The sequence below is a fragment of the Gopherus flavomarginatus genome, chromosome 6, assembly GCF_025201925.1.
Source record: "Gopherus flavomarginatus isolate rGopFla2 chromosome 6, rGopFla2.mat.asm, whole genome shotgun sequence".
NCBI classification, from domain to species: domain Eukaryota; kingdom Metazoa; phylum Chordata; order Testudines; family Testudinidae; genus Gopherus; species Gopherus flavomarginatus.
The window spans coordinates 103,242,754-103,262,939 of record NC_066622.1 but is presented as its reverse complement, the minus strand read 5'-3'; the positions used below and the strand labels follow the sequence as shown (position 1 = coordinate 103,262,939).

General features: G+C 40.4%; 1 protein-coding gene across 2 annotated transcripts in view; it reads left to right on the top strand.

Moving 5' to 3' along the window:
- PRKG1 (protein kinase cGMP-dependent 1) overlaps positions 1-20,186 on the top strand; it is an 886,438-nt gene that overhangs the window by 688,464 nt on the left and 177,788 nt on the right. For both annotated transcript variants that reach the window (XM_050959422.1, XM_050959421.1), the window contains exons 6-7: positions 11,204-11,281; positions 16,053-16,147. In XM_050959422.1, coding sequence (XP_050815379.1) covers positions 11,204-11,281; positions 16,053-16,147 — 173 coding nt within the window. The remainder of the gene's footprint in view (positions 1-11,203; positions 11,282-16,052; positions 16,148-20,186) is intronic.

The following is a 20,186-nucleotide window of genomic DNA, read 5'->3' as shown; positions in this document are numbered from 1 at the left end:
ACTAGCAGCGCTGCTAGCTCGGTACAGCTGCACTGCTATAGCGATTCTGGTGACGACTAGCGCTAAGCTACTTCTCAGAACTTGGTGAGAAGTTTAGAGAGGTAGATATGTGCATGTGAGCTGCACAAAACTAAGGTTGAAATCCTGGGTCTGTTGAAATTAGTGGCACATTTTCCCCTGCCTTCTGTGCATCTAGGATTTCACCCTGAATAATGATCAACTTAGATTATGTTAATCAAAATTTGAGAAGTAAAGAATGAATCAATACCACAAAATTCAGATCTATATCCTAGTTCAGATTTTGAAACCATTCTTCTCTAAGTCAGAGTGTTCAGATCAGTGGTTTGGTACATCTTCTGAATTATGTACTCCTGACTAATGGGCTACATTTTGTGATGAGCCTCCATAGTTGTGGACAATTTTATCCCCAGAATTAACTGTGGGTACAGAATTACAGACTCAATGAATTGTGCCAACCGCTGAAGCTGACCATTTAGATGCATAACTATCTGACTGTACCCGTTTATTCATAGACAAATAATTAGCCTTCTTAATGGGTGCAGTTGCAGATTCAAAAGATTGTGTGGATACATAATTATTTGTCTGCATTTTATTACACATGCAAAATTGTGCCTGTGAGATTGGAATCCAGGTTGGGGCCTGGTTAAAAATCAGGTTATATATATATTTCTGTAGTTTCAATTTCTGAGAGGATTCATTTTAAAGCAGTGATTTGGTTAGCCCCATTAGTAAGAGTGACTTCATTATAGCAACACTCAAAATAGCATTTCTGTGCAGCAGTGTTCTCTAATTTTCGGGCCAGATCCTGAACACCACTTCATCCTGTTTGTGCCACTCCAGCAGTGCAAAAGATGTTAGAAAATGGGATTAATTAGCTGGCTGGGGGTTTCTCTAGCTCTATGACACCTGTTCCTGCCTCTCATACCAATATAGGAAACATGTTGTAGGTGAAAGCAGGCATAGCTGGACAACACCATAACTCTGGCCATTGTGGGTCAGTGGAATGGTCTCTAGGGATTCAAGACACTCCTCTTCTGATACATACATCTCATGTTTCAGCCAGGAGAGATGGTTGGCTGCACAGACACTCTGGGGCAAGCTCTTTCTATCAAGGAGCTTTGGGAGACATTTTGCAGATTGCCTCCCAGTGTTCCCTTTGGTACGATGTGACTCATCACAACCCCCAACATATGGCTGCATGATACAACCTAGCCCTCAGTTTTGCAGAGACGTATACATTGAGAAATGTAGTGCAGCTACAGAAACCAACTTTCTGAGATATAGAACTGTCATTTCTTTAAGTGATTTCTCATCCATTGTCTTTTTTCTTAAAAAGCAAAAGATATTCTTAAAATTTTGCAAGTAAAGTGTTACTGCTAAATATCATTAGATTAACATCTTTTTCTATAAACAGACAACACCCACTAACATTTTATTACTCTAAAAATCTTGAGCTTTATTTTTAATTAAAATATTTGCTTCCAGTCCAAGATCTTGCATAACAAATTGCAGACCAGACTAAATTATTTATATCCATGTTTTTATAATTAAACCATAAGTTTCATAGCAGAAATTCAGACACACTCTTAACTATACTAACAATACTGACTGAACTCCACTATATTGAGGGAGATATGTAAAGCTGCCTTCTTGATTCTGCCTAACACATAGATGAAATCTGTGTTCAACGATAGTAGCAGAAGATGACATCTTGTGGCAAAGGTGCTGAAAGCAAAAAGTTGCTCAAACTGGCTATAGTTCCCACATACTGAATTCTGTTCATTCTGTCTAGTGCTTGCCTTCTAGGCTGCGATAACTGTGGATGAGGGGAAAGCAGTGGACGTGTTATTCCTTGACTTTAGTAAAGCTTTTGATACGGTCTCCCACAGTATTCTTGCCAGCAAATTAAAGAATTATGGGCTGGATGAATGGACTATATGGTGGTTAGAAAGCTGGCTAGATCATCAAACTCAATGGGTAGTGATCAATGGCTCTATGTCTATTTGGCAGTCGGTATCAAGCGGAGTGCCCCAAGGGTCAGTCCTGGGGCTGGTTTTCTTCAATATCTTCAGTAATGATCTGGAGAATGGTGTGGACTGCACCCTCAGCAAGTTTGCAGATGACACTATACTGAGAGGAGTGGTAGATACACTGGAAGGTAGGGATAGGATACAGAGGAACTGAGACAAATTAGAGGATTGGTCCAAAAGAAATCTGATGAGGTTCAACAAGGACAAGTGCAGAGTCCTGCACTTAGGATGGAAGAATCCCATGCACTGCTACAGACTAGGGACCAAGTGGCTAGGCAGAAGTTCTGCAGAAAAAGACCTAGGGGTTACAGTGGACAAGAAGCCGGATATGACTCAACAGTGTGCCCTTGTTGCCAAGAAGGCTAATGGCATTTGTGGTTGTATAAATAGGGGCATTGCCGGCAGATCGAGGGATGTGATAATTCCATCTATTCGGCATTGGTGAGGCCTCATCTGGAGTACTGTGTCCAGTTTTGGGCCTCATGCTACAAGAAGGATGTGGAAAAATTGGAAAGAGTCCAGCGGAGGGCAACAAAAATGATTAGGGGGCTAGAGCACATGACTAATGAGGAGAGGCTGAGGGAATTGGGATTGTATAGTCTGCAGAAGAGAAGAATGAAGGGGATTTGATAGCTACTTTCAACTACCTGAAAGGAGGTTCCAAAGAGGATGGATCTAGACTGTTCTCAGTGGTACTAGATGACGGAACAAGGAATAATGGTCTCAAGTTGCAGTGGGGGAGGTTTAGGTTGGATATTAGGAAAAGCTTTTTCATTAGAAGGGTGGTAAAGCAGAGGGAGGTGGTGGAATCTCCTTCCTTGGAGGTTTTTAAGGTCAGGCTTGACAAAGCCCTGGCTTGGATGATTTAGTTGGGGATTGGTCCTGCTTTGAGCAGGGGGTTGGACTAGATGACCTCCTGAGGTCCCTTCCAACCTTGATATTCTATGATTCTCCTGGTAAGTTGTTATAATATCCTCTGAAACCAAGAATCTCTTTTACCGGAGGGAGACATGTTACATTCTTTTTATAATATAATGGTAAAAAGGCTAAATAAATATCTGACATTAGATGGAGCTCACTGGTCTTCGGGAATGTTTTCTAGCATGCTGTGCAGTTATTTCTAACAAGCCAGTTAAATTTGCAAAAATGTTCATTTACTTAAAATGAATCTATTGTGTCATCACCCATTAAGATTTAAGCAGAAATGTCTTGCTCTCATGCCAATGTAAAATGTTTCCAAGAGTTTCCATATATTGATAAAAAATGATGAAAGTGAGCCCTTGGACACTGATCTTGAAAACACTTATATAAAGCAGTAGCTACAGTTATCTAATAGTGTTTGCAGGATCAGGGCCATGAGGTTTATGTGGATAATAGTTGACTGAGGCAAATAGTAAGAATTAAAGTATTAACTAATTTACCTGATATAGAATTTGAAAGGAAGAGAGAGATGAAGATAGAGTGTCGAACTATCAGATGGTGTAAAATAATAGAGCTTTGATGACTTACTGCAGATGAGAAACTGATCAAGAGACTTTTAAACAGCTAATGGTTGGATTAGATTAACATGCTCATTTTACTTTTCCTCCTAAGAGGCCTGATTCAAAGCCTACTAAAGTGAACTGAAAAATCTTTCCAATTGACTTCAATGGGCTTTGGAAAGGTCCCTAATGAATGGGAATCTGAAGTTTTTGTAATATATCCATAATATTTATTATATTCAGATGATATTTTTGTTCATTTGCCTCATAAAAATATGCATTGAATATGGAACTTTTCTAAAGAACGTTCAATCATTGAGAAAAATTATTGATATATTTTTCTTTCTTTCTGTTCTGTTTCTTTTTGTAAATATAATTCTCTAATTTACTCAGTCACTTTTAGGTTTTAGATTCATTGAAAAATGTTCAGGGACCTTGAAAGTCAAAGCTGTGTGTTCATAGCTTCTCTCTCTCCTTCTTGTGAATATGAAAAATATTAGTTATGTGCTTACAAATATCACCGCTTCAGGGTCAACTGCACCTTTGACACACAGACACACCCCCAAGCTCCACCCTCCCCCACAGTTTTCCTCTGGGACACCCTCTTAAGATTTCTGGTTGCCACCCGTCAATGATCTTGAGCAGAGATCTATGTCTCTCACCCTCCAGATCAAGAGTTTAGGCTTGCAGTCCCTCTGCACCTCACTTTGGTTTCCTCAGCTGGGTCTAGCCCCTGTGATTAACCTCTCTCCAGGGACTATAACAACATACACCAGTTACCCGCCAGCCTTCACAAAGTAAACTGCATTAATTCTTAAGATAAAAGCATTACAGAGAAAACATTTCTAAAAGATGAAATAATTTATACACATGCTAAAAGCTTGCCAGAGTTCACCTCAACTCCAGGCCAGGGCTCTAGTAGATGAGTCTTTCAAATCCCACAACTGGGCTTGCCTACTTGGTTACAAGTCCGTGTCAGTTTTCAGAACAGGAACAAGAACCCTGACTGTCCACTTCACTTGTTTCTTTATACAGCTTGGACCCTTGAGCTCCAGTCTTCAGGAACAGCTATTCACATTGATCTCTTTCTTGGTATGCATGCATCCTATGCTCATCCCATCCCATGCATCCCATCAGAACTTTTTAACCAGCAGTGTCCATTAGGATTAAGTTTGCATTTTGCGTGACTCACGCTACCCCTTCCAATGGCATGAAGGGCAGAGCAACCCTAACCGTCACCATTCAGTTCCTTTTTACCACCTGGGACAGTGAGACTGAACAGCCTCAGTGTCCTCTTAGCTACTGTAGACTCTCATTATATAGTTGTTAGTGTAGTTCCTGTACTTTCTTTTATTTCTTATATTTTTGTTCTACCCTGTTGCTGCATGCGCATGCGTGCACACACACACACAAAAATAAATAAAGGTAGTTTTAGGTTTCTGTTAACTAGTTACCCCAGTACTAGGGCAATCAACCCTAGGAAGTGAATCAAAATGTCCAGGTTTTAAAATTTGTGCATCATGTGACATGGCTATCCCCTTGAAGGATGGACACATCAGGTGTATTTTTTTGCCTAGGGGACAGTCATATCCCCCCACACACACACACACACACGTGTACAGTTTGTAAATATTTTTCAAAACACACAGAGAAAGCCAGCAAGGCATGTTTAAAACTGTTCCTTATGGAAAAGCCCATGAGAGGAGCATCTCTTAAGGGAAGAAACTCCTGTTCCTTCTTCAAAACTTCACTTATTTCAGAGGCTTCAGACAAGGATTCTTGGTGTTGAAGGAACTTAGTGGCAGTTGAGGTTGCTCTACCCTTTATATCCTTGGGACAGGTAGTGTGAGGGTATGTAATGGCCTCAGTGGACACTGCTGATGAAAAGACTCTGATCTCCTGTGCTTGGGATGCAGGGTCTACATGTGCACAACATCTTTAAGAGCCACAATTACTTTAATATAACTCTTCTACTGTCTTCTGGGATAATCACACTTCTGCTTTAACTTCTTCTGTGTTGGGCTAAATTCTGCCACATGTGTACTGCCAGCCCCAGGTATTCCACTGAACCATCAGACCAATTTTTGTGGTTAAATACACTACGTTACCTAGCAGTGTTAATTTATTCTATCTCCATGAGATAACCTTCATCTCCATTGTCCCATGCTTACAAAAAACACAGTCATGGTTCTTGGTATGTAAAATTAGTCAGTGATCATTTTCAGCAATGACTAATTTCAACTTTTTGCTGTTTTCTTCAGATGACTTGTCTCCATGGGCCTCAGCCATCACATGATTGTCTAGGTTGTCCAGTATGGAAGGGGAAACTTGTAGCTAACTTCTGGGGCTCATCTCCCCAGCTGTCTCGGCCTTGGCCATAGGCGCCGACTCCATGGGTGCTCTGGAGCTGGAACACCCATGGGGAAAAATTAGTGGGTGCTCTGCACCCACCGGCAGCCAAGCTCCCCTCACCTCCACCCTACCTTACTTCCTCCCCGCCCCGACTGCGCTGCATCCCCACTCCTCGGCCTACCTCCCAGCGTTTCCTGCCACCAAACAGCTGTTTGGTGGTGCTTAGGACTTTCCAGGAGGGATGGGGGAGGAGCAGGGATGCAGCGCACTCAGGGGAGGAGGTGGAGAAGAGGCGGGGCAGGGGTGGGGACTTGGGGGAAGGGGGTGGAATGGGGGCAGGGCGAGGGCGGTGCAGGCCTGGGACCAGGGGCGGTGGTGAGGTCGAGCACCCACTGGGAACAGTGGAAGTTGGTGCCTATGGCCTTGGCTGCTGTACTGTTCTCCAGAGATCCTACCTTAACAGCCTACATTCCTAATTTCTCCTGCTCCGTGGCTAAACTGGACTCCAGTGCTGACTCCCTCCTACCTAGCTCCAGGAAGTAGTGCATCAAGTGTAATCCAATTAACTTTCTCTGTGTGGAAAGAATGGATATCATCTGCCTCCAGAGCACTATGGCCTCTTTCCCTAGACTCTATAGAGCACTCTGTGTCACTGGATTCCCTAGAGTTAGGAAGCGACAGGCACATACAAAGCTGGAGGCGAAGAGTGAGTGTTCACACAGTGAGTGGGAGAAGTGTTGAGTGAACCCATATGCTCTCTATACTTTGGCCTCGTAGAAATAATGTGAGAAATACATAAATCCTGGATTTGATCCTCCAAACTCTTAGTCATACAAGTAACGCTTGATCTCACAAGTAGTTCCATTTGTCACTGGGACTACTTCAGGATTAAAGGTTAATTGCATGACTAAGGGTTTGCAGAAATTAGCCCATGTTGTTATAAAACAGTTTTTATGTGTTTACTTCCTATGTCCTGCTTTTAATAACATTTTTAATTCATTTTCTGATCAATGTGTGTCTTGGGAGTCTTCTCCCTCCTAGGAGATATATCTTAATCTCCTAAGTAACACTCAGGTTTTATAAAAATATACACAAGAGGGGGAATTAGCATTCTTCACCACCCTGGGTGTGCCCTCTGAAAAATACAGTTGCTGATATACTTCTATTATGGGATCCAATTTTCTTGTCTAAGTGCAGAGTACTCTTTTCTGGAGTAAGGCGGGGGTCTGGAAGTCAAAAACTGGAGTTCTAATCCTGACTGGTGGTGATTTTCTGTGGTCGTGGACAATCAGATAACCATTATGCTTCAATTTTCAAACTATAAAATGTAGATATTAATACTTATTTACATACCTCATCCTGGTGTTTTGGGGATTGTTTACTTAATGCATGTAATGGGCTTTGAAGATAAGAAAGAATTCTATAAATGCTGAATGTTTGTTTATTTTTAAAGGGCCCCTTTCCAATAAGACTGTCTCTAAAAATTTTACTAGAGAAAACCCCTTAAAAATTAGGTCCTTTAGTGCAAGTGTAGACAAATAGCAATCCTAGCAGAAATGTCAGTTGGCTACGTCTCTTACCTGGTGACTAGGACATGACAACCTCATTAAACCTGCTTGTTCTCCTTCCTCTTTTTTATTTCAGTTTTAATTCAGACTTCATTGCTTCTACATGTGTTACCATTAAAACTTTCAGAACTTTATTTTCATACTTTTTCATTCAGAATATTATTTTTTACTGTCTGTGGGTTGGTTTTCTGTAGATGAAACTGAAATGCAAATGGTAACATAACACCTATGAACTAGTTATAAAAAGTGTTTTGTTGGTCAGTTCAAGTCACGTGGACTAATACTCTCATATACATGTGAGCAAATAGTACCATCTTTAACTTGCCTCACAAATAAAAAAGGCTGGAAAGATCATTATTAGTTCTATTCTTTATATAGCATTGTAGGGGAGCCTGGCACTTCGCAGAGATTCTTGCACCAAGGAGCATACAGTCTAAATAAATGAAAACAGTAAAATTAAAAAGATGAAGCATGAGAATGAGCAGAGTTGATTATTGATAGAAAGTGGGAAATTCTGAGAAAGAGTTAGCGGATTCTTGTATAGTGTAGTGTGAAAAAGACATGGAGTCAAGAGTGAGAGAAGACAAAAGAAATTATAGGGAGAGCATAGGTCTGGAGAGAGCTTGCAGATAGAAATATGGGATGAGATTAAGCAGCATGTAGAAGCATAAGGTTGTAAACAACAAGATTGAAACTGATGTGGAAAGATATAGGAGGCCAGTGAATGATGGAATTCAGTGAGGAGTCAATAATCAGGATGCAGAGAGCAAGATCTACAGTGGCCTAGAGCCTGAAATGCTTCAAAGGTTGCAAAGAAAGATGATACAGTAAAGGCAAGAGACAGTTATGTTTCAGCAGATGGGAGAGAAAGAAAGGGAGATTTTAGAGAGCCTGAAGAGACAGATTTGGTGAAAGCCTGAATGTGGGGGTAATTAATAGGTCGGAGTCAAATATGACATCTAGCTTGTGAGTCTTGATAATGGGGAGGTTGGTGCAGAGGCAGTGTGTCTTAGTGAATAGAGGATTAGGACTCAGAAGTTCTGGGTTCTATGTCCAGCTCTTCCACTGGCCTGCTGGGTGACCTTGGATAATTCACTTCACTACTCTGTGCCTCAGTTTCCCCCCATCTGTAAAATGGGAGTAATGATGCTGACCTCTTTTGTAGAGCATTTTGAAATCTATGGATGAAAACACTATGAAAGAGCTAGGCATTAATAATACTACTACTACTAATAATATATTATTATTTATTTTGTTTATTAAAAAGGAGTGAAACAAAAGAGCTTGTGAGGAAAGTTTAAGATTAGCTTTTGTCACATTAGCTTTTAAGGTGTTGGTCAGACTTCTATGATGCACTCAGAATGGCAAGAAGAGATTGGACAGATGACAGAGAGCATAAAAAATCAGTGAGATTTGTTGACAATGAGGGGATAAGAGAAGGAGCATCGGAGTTTGAAGGTCTATGATCAATATACAGTTGAAAGGTTAGAGGCAGATAGGAGGATCACAATAAATAGGAAACATTAGGATTAAATGCAATTGTTCAGTCCCCTCTGTGCTACTAGAATGTCACCTGTCACCTGAGCATTGCTCAGCAGAGAGAGATTTCTTTGACGAAAGTAAAAAGCTTTCTTTAGAAAAAATCAGTCCGCTTACATGTTTAGATGTGCTGTGATTGTTCATCCCAATCACCTTTCACTACCACCTTTCAAAAGCTGAGGAAAGGTCATATCTCTCTTGGTGTTTTTGTTTAAGTCTTTCTGTTTATAGATTTAACAGGGATCCAGTGCACCAGGTGCATTGTGAAGATTAGCTTCCCAATCAGAAATTCTGGAAACTTTCTGCCCAACATTGATATTCTTCAATTTTTGGGTGCCTGCCTTGAGGAACCAAGAAGGGATTAGATTTTCAGAGAATAGTGCTCAGCGCTTTCTAAAATTGGCCCCTTCAAGGGCTTCAGGTTGTTCATGCAAAACTTTATGAACTCAAAATCTCCATTTCAAGTCATTCCTGTGTCAGGGACTGAGAGCTCCTGAGTTTGTTCTTGCCGAGTTTCATGGATTCCACCTGAACGTTGTTGCTCTTCCAACTTTGCCATATGGAGAGGCAAGAAGGGAATTCAGCTCCCAAATCCAGAGGCTCACGAGAGACTCATCAGAAGCCAGGGCCTTCTGAACAGCATCCAGAGTCATGTTTCCATGGACTTTCCCTTCCTGAAGAGTCATGAGAATTATGCAGCATTGGTGATTCAGCATAAATTAATATCACTTTGATTATGTTTTCTTTCGATTGTAACAGATATTTAGAAACTGGAGTTACCTTCTGATGCTAAAATTTTCTCTAGCATTTTTGTCATGATCAATTAGTGCAAACATTGTACAAACCTCTGCAGACTCAAAGTAATTGCTTTTTTAGGAATAAAATATCTTTGTCAATTGGATTATTGTTTAATTAGACCTGAATACTTGCCTCTACTACCACAGAGCTATTTTACTTCATATTTACTAACTCCTAAATCAAGTGCTTCTACAACAATTTGTTTTTTTCTCAGCTATAATCAGTATTTTACATGAATCCTAAAGTATCCCTTTTCATGGTAGAGTGTTGTTACCTGAGTTCAAGGGAGACCAAAAGACTGAGGGTGATAATGATAGATCAACAAACTGATTTGGAAAAAATAAGGATAGTTCCAAACATCAGTCCATTCTGAAGGTTGAGATTACTTCAAATAAATTCCTTCATCTTGAGTCAAGGTCTTTTCCACCTAAACTTCTGCTGATATACTACTTTGAGAACACAGTCTTTGCTGGGACTTGCTGCAGTGTTCAAATAAGCTAGACCTTTCTTGTTTCAAAGGTTCATATTGCAATCTAGGGGAGCACAAGAGGTCTGAGCACAGCAGTCAGTACTGCATTCACCACAAAAGCCTGATAAGGCCACCACCATTTACTTAACCTGTTGGAAATCTAGGTCAACATTTTAGGTGGGATACTGTAACTTGACATACCTCTGCATTTGCCAATTATTTATCTGCAATCAATTGGTGCTAGTGTCACCGAACACCTCTGAAAATCATACCTGTTATTTAGAAGCCTAAATGTGGATTTAGGGACTTAGCTTAGAACATACTGGATTTTATTTATTGGTCTAAATTCACTCCTGGTATTATTACATTGATTGGTGTAATATAAGGAATTTCATCTAGCCCATGTTTTGACACTCACTCTGACTGGATAGGACAGAATATTAGCAGTGATTTTTTTATAAACTAGGGTCAACAAATCCAGACTAATAAATAATAAAACTGATTTTAATTAAAAATACCTGCTAAATAAAGCCATTGATAACAAGAGTATAAAATAAGATGAACACCACAAACACAAATGAAAATATTTGGAAAAGGACCACTGTTACAAGCAGTTTATTACCATAGTTTTGGTTTGTACTGGATGCTCTGCTGAAAAATTCCGGTGTCTTTTTCAATTAGGATACATGGATTGAGGACCTGAGGATAAGGCATCCAGACAAAAGCTGGCACTAACAAAATAATAAGAAAAATGAGCAAGACAAAATGATTTCTTTTTCACTGTTATATTTCTTGACATAGGGTAATTCTTAACTCATGATAGATGTCAGGCTTGGATAAAACTCATTCAGGCTTATTGCCTCCCTAAGAATTATCTTGTGAAACTGCTGGACTGCAAACGGAGTGACAGTCTGATTTCTTTTGTTCTTGTTAATTTTTCCACAGACACACTATGAAAATGGAGAGTACATTATCAGGCAAGGGGCTCGAGGGGACACTTTCTTTATAATCAGCAAAGGAAAGGTAAGTTGTTGTCACCCCTTTCAAAGCAAATGTCATGTACAATGATGGTGTAACTCTGGGAATGCAGTGTCAATCAATCCTTTTCTTGCAGGGCCCCAAAGGTTACAACATTTCACATTTAATTAAACTTCTTGGCATAGTGTCAGTTGGGGAGAATGACCATAAGTAAAAAAGCCACACACACACCCCAAAGGCAGATCTCACACACTGTTTTACACATACTCACAATGAACACTTTTTGGTTCATGAAAACAGTTGTTAAGCCACCTTGGTTACATGACTAGCAAGATCAAGACTTTCTTTACAGCATTTCTCATATAGACATAACCTAAGACTGCCAACATGGGTGCCAGTTATGTTGGTAGGTCTTGTCATATGGTTATATGCCTTCTACGAATGAGACATAACTGCTATTGAGTTACATTTAGTCAGTGTGAAGTTGGACTAGATTTGATCCAGAAATACTTATTTTATCCCTTGCTCTAAATATAATAATTGTTATTTATTATTTGTATTGCTATAGCACCTATATGTATACACCATATATAGACAGAACAAATAAACACTGACTGAACACTTATTTTTTTGTTAAGATTTAAATCATGGGAACTCACAGAACTGCTGGCTGTCTTTTTATTGTACCATATTTCTATTGAGCATTTACTAAATGTGGTGCCTGCTTTGATGCCTTAGCCTCTACTCAGCAAGCTACAAGGGGGAAAATTCTTTAAATCACTTTATCGGATGCATGCATCTGATGAAGAGGGTTTTAGCCCACGAAAGCTTATGCTCAAATAAATGTGTTAATCTCTAAGGTGCCACAAATAATCCTTGTTCTTTTTGCTGATACAGACTAACACGGCTACCACTCTGAAACCTTAAACCTCTTTGTTTTCCTTCACAATCTTGATAGCTTTAAACAGTCCTTTTTTGCCAGTTGCAAATTCCATTTTATTTGGTGTTAAGCAAGGCAAACACATTGCTCCTTACCGCAGCAGGATGCAGATGTTCAAGGGAATACAGTGCAATTTCCCGCTGCAGAGAATACATACTGAAAAACAGATAAAACTAAACAATAGAGGACAGATAAATTGGTTGGGTCAATCCAACCTTCTATTTACAGTTCTTATATGTGCGAAAAGTCACAGGTTAATACAGACAATTTATTATGAAAGGCAACAAAAAAAAGCCCAAATATTGGGGAAGGAAAGAGAGAGTTTTTTAGTTAGTTCTGACGTGACTGTCACACATACAGGGATGTCTTCTGAGAGAGTGTGTGACATTGCCAACTCACAAGTGCTGAAGCTAGTACTCTGTCTTGCTCATACTCTCTCTGTCTCTGTCACCAATATTTATCAAACAGCTGAAGTCAAATGTTCCCTAGAAGGAAAAAAAGCTGGGCATATTTTCTGTGTGAATAAGTCAATCTTTGGCAGGGTTTCTAAATGGAGTACATTATGGGGTATGCATTTATTATGAGTCCTCAGAAAGTTCCTTCATGTTATCCCCACCATCACCACTCACCCCCCTCCACTATATCTCTCATGATACCCTCAAGCTTTTCTGGCTTCTTCTGATCAGGAGTAACTGATCCTGGAATAATCTTTTCCTTACCTCTATGAAGAAGGAAAATCATGACACAAATGATCCCCACATGAACATTCCTCCAGACACCCTAGCCTAATCTGTATTGTCCTGTACTCGAAACGGGCTGCACCCCATCCTCTGTACTTGGAAGAGTTCCTAGGTCCCTGACTGACAGATTTACCAGTCAGTGTACAAAACAGACTGATATTTCTGTGCAGCCAATTGTCATGGTCTGCCACGAACAGCAACGCCAGAATGTTATGTGTCCAGCAGTGATATCTTGGTCAAAACCTGGCAGAACAGAACAAGAAAGGTCCTAAAAATTCCTTAATCCTGCAAGCCTAGCTCCTCTCATAAATTACTGCTTTGGTTTCCCAAGGTATATCTACACTGCAATTAGAAACCTGCGGCTGGCCCATGCTAGATGACTTTGGTTCTCAGGGCTTGGGCTAAAGGGCTGTTTAAGTGCAGTGTAGATGTCCAGGCTCAGGCTGGAGCCCCGCCGCTAAGATTCTGCAAGATGAATAAATTGTTTAGTATCAATAGTTTGCACTTTTCTGCTCACCACATGCTGATAGTCTGGCACTGTTCAGTACTCAGTCAGTATAGTGAGATTGTGTGCCATGCTGTGCGGTAGCATGCCATTTTTCCTGTAAAAATCAATGTCACAAATTTAACAGGTGCCTTATTGGTGCCACATTATCTGGTGATTAATGTGCATCATCACTTTAAACTGTGTGGCAGCCCTGTAATCCCTTGGCATTTCTTTTCTAGGCCACACAGAGGATCACAGAGAAACAGATTGAAACATATTGAGACTTTTTTTACTTACTCAGTTTTTTTTCCATCTGCTGCAAACAGTTTTATCCAGTCTGTTCCACTTTCCGTATCCTCATCTGATCTTTGATGACTCACTGCAAAAGTTTATTGTAGGTTGCTCATTAATGACTCAAAACCACTGTGTTGAGCATCCATAACAAGAGACAGTAGAAGGCAGAGGAAATGTTTTCTTAGGTTTTCACAACAAAATTAAACTAGAAGCTTTTCATATCCCCCAAGTCAGAACTAAATTCAACTGTCTGAAATCCCCAAATGCTTTGTGAATTTGCATATGCAAAACCTGAGATTTTCAGACAATGCAAGTGGGATTTGCAAATTTGATCTAAGGGTGAAATGTTGCCATTTTCCTCTGTCCACTAAATTTATTGCACTAGATGTTGCACTTAGGTCAGCATCCTCTCAATCTTCTTTGATAGACCCAGGCCAGTTGGGAACAGCAGAGTAGTAGAAGGGAAATATACTGGCTACTGGATAAGCAATTTTCTGTTCCCTGACTGACCAGAGCAGGGGCTGCTCCAGGCTGATGAGAACACCTGACTCCAGCTAACCTGCTAAGAGTCAGGTGAGGCTGTTAAGCACCTGACTCAATTAAGGCCCCTCTGATGCTACAAAAGGGCTCACTCGTCAGGCCAGGGAGAGCAAGTGTGTGTGAGGAACTGGGAACAAGAAGTGTGCAAGAAGCTGAGAGTGAGTAGGCATATTGCTGGAGGACTGAGAAGTACAAGCGTTATCAGCCGTCAGGAGGAAGGTCTGGTGCTGAGGACAAAGAAGGTGTTGGGAGGAGTCCATGGGGAAGTAGCTCAGGTAGTGTAGCTGTTGTGCAACTGTACCAGGAGGCACTCTAGACAGCTGCTGGGCTGGAACCTGGAGTAGAGGACGGGCCTGGGTTCCCCACGATCCTCCAACTCCTGATCACAAATAAGACACAGGAGGAATAGACCTGGACTGTGGCTTCCACCAGAGGGGAAGGTCTCTGGGCTGTTTCCTGGCCCACAAGGTGAATCTGTGAGGTGAGCAAATCCATTAGTAAATGCAGGACCCACCAAGGTAGAGAAGGAACTTTGTCACATTGCCCATTTTAAAACATTCAGAGTTGAACCTAGTTAAGTCTACGTTCAAAGAAAAGAATTGCCTCTCATATGAGGGTCTTATACATCCCAAATCTACCTATCACCTTTTCAAGGGGCTTCTGAATTTTGGTGGATTAATGGACTGTTCTGTATCATCCTTAATACTAGTGGTATATCCAGGAAGGATTTGCCTTGCAGTGGTTGCTAGGAGTTTACCAATTTGTCATGGAGACACAACAAGCTGCAAGGAAACCAGGGTTTCTTACTACCTTAATGCAAAGTAGAATGGTCTTCAGAAGAGCAATTAGAAGAAAAAATTAAAAGAATTAGGACCGCCAGTGCTGGAACTCCACCTCCAGTGGATGTGAATATCTCCAGCCATTGTGTGTTGCCCATATTTTTTTTTAATCTGTGCCTACAGCAGGCTCACGCTACACATCATTTTTCAGATGGTCTGGAAATCAACTTTTCATCTGCAAAACCTCTTTTCTTTTTCACAGCAAAAAGAAAAAAATGTCAAGGCACAGCTGCAGACTGCCATTTTTCATTCATTAAATTGGCAAAGGTGGTTAAAGGCTGTTAAGCCACACTTGCAGTTTTTAATTTTATTATATTGCTTTTTATTTTCATTTTTTAAACAAACATACATGCAAGTTCTTTATTTCTGCTCGAGCTAGCATTTGGGGTCCATAGCCATGTCTTTCATTGCATCCATCTACATTCAGCGATTGAAACAAGGAGGGTCTTCATCCTGTAATGTTCTCTCTTCATTTCAGCTTGTAGACTTTTTTCCTGGTTAATGAATGTTGCAGAACAAAATAACCTAAAACTCTGTAAAAAGAAGCCCACATAGTAAGTCCATCTTGTAAGATGATTTGACCTCCAGTTCTACAGTTGACTCCATACAAACAGACCCCTGCGCTCACACAATCAGTTGCAGAATTGGGGCTTCATATAGTGAAATAGATGAGATGGCACGATTCATATTAGTATTTTCAAGAATGATACATACCCCAATAAAAAGTAATTATACATTTCCATGAATGGCATAAGAGGCTTGGATGGGGAACTGGCTATAGTAGTATACTTGATTACACAGAGCTAAAATGGTGATTGGCAAGCTGCTAAGGAAGTTCAGGATACAGGAATTTTCAAGTTAACCAGATAGGAACCAATCAGGGCATTAATTGAAAATGCCATAAGATGACTCATACATTTCCAAATTCGTAGGCTTTATTAATCAAAAATTGGATTTTTTTTTTCCTTTTCCACAGGTAAATGTTACTCGTGAAGATTCACCCAGTGAAGAGCCAATCTTTCTCCGCACTTTAGGGAAAGGAGATTGGTTTGGAGAAAAAGCACTTCAGGGGTAAGTACTACAAATTATATAACTGTTTAACTGTGATTCACTGCAGATAGGGATTCTGGGATAGATTATTGGGATCTTGCAGCTAGAAGATAGAACTGAAATCTAAGCAATCTTGCTCAGTCGTTATCCTGGAGGCACTGGTAGCCAGTCTGTAGTGAACATTGGTTGCATTGGAATCAGGGGCGGCTCTAGGTATCTTGCCACCCCAAGCACGACAGGCAGGCTGCCTTCGGCAGCTTGCCTGCAGGAGGTCCCGGTCCCGCGGATTTGGCGGCATGCCTGCAGGAGGTCCACTGAAGTCGCAGGACCAGCGGACCCTCCACAGGCAAGCCGCCGAAGGCAGCCTGCCTGCCGCCCTCGCGGTGACTGGCAGAGCGCCCCCCCACAGCTTGCCACCCCAAGCACGCGCTTGGCGTGCTGGTGCCTGGAGTCACCCCTGATTGGAATTTGGCCTTAAATTGGTAATAAAATCCCAGTTTTGTACTTACATGTCTGAATCTAGACCTCAATTTGGGTCTGATAAGTTATTCTTATTTTTAAAATTTCCCACTTTGTGATATGTTTCATGTGTTGGGTGAGCACATAACAGCTGATTTCCTGTAAATTGGTGGTGCGCATTTGAGCAACCTAGACTGTTTTTAATAAAGTGTTTTGTTTGGGGGTTATAACTATGCTTGGAGAAAACTTAAAGATGTAAATAACAGGGGGAGGGATAGCTCAGCAGTTTGAGCATTGGCCTGCTAAACACAGGGTTGTAAGTTCAATCCTTGAGGAGGCCACTTAGGGATCTAGGGCAAAATCAGTACTTAGTCCTGCTAGTGAAGGCAGGGAGCTGGACTTGATGACTCTTTGGAGTCCCTTCCAGTTCTAGGAGATACATATATCTCCATTATTTTAAAAAAAAGTCCACCATACATGTTATATGTCCACTGTATAATACTTAGTCCAGCCATGAGTGCAGGGGACTGGACTGGATGACCTCTTGAGGTCTCTTCTAGTCTTATGATTCTGTTAATATTAAATAAGAGTATAAAAGTGTAATACTCCATTTCTTCAATGGTGTTCCAAAGGTACATAGGAAAGGCAATGTAGAGACTTCTTATAGGTTTAGACGTACAGTATAACATGCAGGGGTTTGGTTGTATGACTCCTATTAATGGTAGTGGACACAGCTAAATCTCCCATTCTTAAAATGGGAGAGGAATAGTTCAGTGGTTTGAGCATTGGCCTGCTAAGCCCAGGATGAGTTCAATCCTTGAGGGGACTATTTGGGGATTTAGTTGAGGATTGGTCCTCCTTTGAGCAGGGTGGTGGACTAGATGATCTCCTGAGATCCCTTCCAACCCTGGTATTCTATGATTATATAAGCTCTATGGAAACCTTTCTCATACTGTAACCTCCACATTCAATCATCCTCAAAAGAACCCCAGAACCCTTTTAGCCAAATTTTGTGATACTTCTAACATCTAGAGAGAACTGGCCAACATTATTACCCATCTCAAGTGTACAAAACTCATGAGTCAGAGGCAGGTTCACCAAAATCAGCTTAAAAACCATGAGCTTTTTAAATAGTAAATTTGAGGTTATTTTAATTTGCCTTCTGATTTTCTAACCTTTATGGTATAGTTAAGCAATATATCCAAGCTTTTCTCTGTAGCCATGAGAGCTAGATTTTTTTTTACTGAAAACTGAAATTCTCAGAAAATCACATGACTCCAGAAGCTTGGATTTCAAGAAAAACACCAAATATCGTAAGTCTTGCAATAAAATTTTGAGACTTGGCAACATTGGGCCAAATAAGTCTTGAAATAAACAGGTCTGGGAAATAGAACGAGGCTCGTTATGCACCTCCTCAAACAACTTCTAATAATACAACTACTCCAGAGTTTAAGTTCTTATTTTTCAATAATGCATTTAAAAAAATATTTTCAAATACAGTTGTTTGTTAGCTGCCTTAGACTAAAATGAATTAATTCACAATAGGTATTTAAACAATTTGTATATTTTAAAATATTCAATATAATATGGCTTTGCTCTTCTGAAATTAACCTGAAATCTTGCTGTAATTGGTATTGTATTTTTAGTTTATAGAGGTAGGATAATACCCAGATGCTTTTTGAATGAAAGTGTACATATCGGAGATACTTCAGGCCCAGTTTATTAGTAAACTCAATAATGCTGTAGCTAGACTTAAATTTGATCGTTTGGAAGTATATCTGCCGCTAGATAAATAACTGACAAATATTTATATATATGATAAATGTTTAGACCTCACTGACATTTCTATGGAATTCTATTTGGAATGTATTTGTAAATATGAGTTTAATAAAGATAGATATAGACAAGCAGTACATATTTTCTTTTGATATTTTCTTTGCACCTAGTTAGCAGTTAAAGATAATTTTTCAAAGGTTTCTTTGGAATTTTTAGTCATGTGACACCCATTGACTTCAATTGGAATTGTTTAACAATAACTCCATCCAACACTATGAAAATTTACCCCACAGTGATAATGTGTCAAAAATAAAAACTGAGGTTCAGGTGTAATTTCATTCACATTTTACCCAGTTACAACTAATAGCAATAGGGAACATTTTACTGTATCAGCAATATTGAATAGTTGCAGTCTTCATTATGCATACTGCTGCAGAGAAGGAATTTGGATAACAAGTATTTTGTGATACATTGGAAATACTTATGCTGACGTACAAGTCCTCTGATGACATGTATTATCCTATTTTTCTAGCCAGTACATGATACACTTTATTTCACACTATCCCATTCACAATAACAGAAACAGAACAAGCTACAAAATTACCATAGCCATATTTTTACAGTAATAGTTAAACTTCCCAACACATTTGCCTTTCGGTTTCTTGTCTAATTCAGTCTGAGATGACAATATATGCTGTAGGACTAGAAATAGTCACTGTAAATTAATTTTTGCTGTATTTCATAGTTAAATTAATTTTTGACATTTTTTTTAATATTGATTATTTTTAGCAACAGGCAGGTGGCAGGACTCATCTACATAGTCCAGCAGGAAGCATGAGAATAATATAATGCAATTTCGTGGACAACATCTATTGCACTTAAACAGCTCTATAGTAGCTTATACATTCTGTTGTGCTCTTTCTGTACCATACCAATGGGAAATAACATCAGCATCTGAATTCTAGCATTTTCCAAAAGTGTGAGATACAAGGGATTCTAATCTGTAGTGTAGATACACTAGTACAATGGTTTTCAACCTTTTGGGGCTCAGGACCCATTTGTAAATGTTTATGGCCTGTCACAACTCAGTAAATAGTCTTGGGTTGGAGGCCCTGGGGCAGAACTATAAGTAGGCATTTTAATTCCTGGGGCAAGCAAGCATATTTTGCCCCACCTCCCACCAAAGGTGACATGGGGGGAGGGGCACATGTGTCATGTGTGCCCAATTTTTTAGTTGTGGCCTCCCCCAACCCAGACAGCGTGGGTGGCCTGCTGAGGTGCATCAGAGGGTGGAGGTAGTGCTCCCTTACCAAGCCCCCACTTATGGCATCACCTGCCTGAGCCACTCACGCTCTTGTGCTGTGAGGCTGACTGGGCTTGGCTCTCCACTCCAAGCATTGCAAACTCCAGGGTTGCAACACTGCTCAGGTTCACCCCTGCTTCCTTCACTGGACTAAATTTGTGTAAGTGGAGTTGTGACCTGACTCATGAGGTTGCAGTGCCACTCACTCAAATTTGGCCTATCCATACTCCAAACCTGAGTGGCGCTGGGACCCCAGAGGTTGCAGGGAGTCAAGCCCTTTGGGACAGGAGCCACAAGAGCTGCCATGTGACCCTTTGAAACATTCTGGTGACCCAATTTTGGGACCCAACCCTCTGGTTGAGAACCTCTGCACCAGTATATCCCTTTCAGAAATCCAGTGTCAGTGTTTCTAGAATATGATGTTCATTAAACCCATCTGCCTTGTTCCTCCTCTTTCCCTCCCTCCTGAAAGCTTCAAAACGTTATCTCACAGAAGCTCTCAGCTCTTATTGACTAAGGATT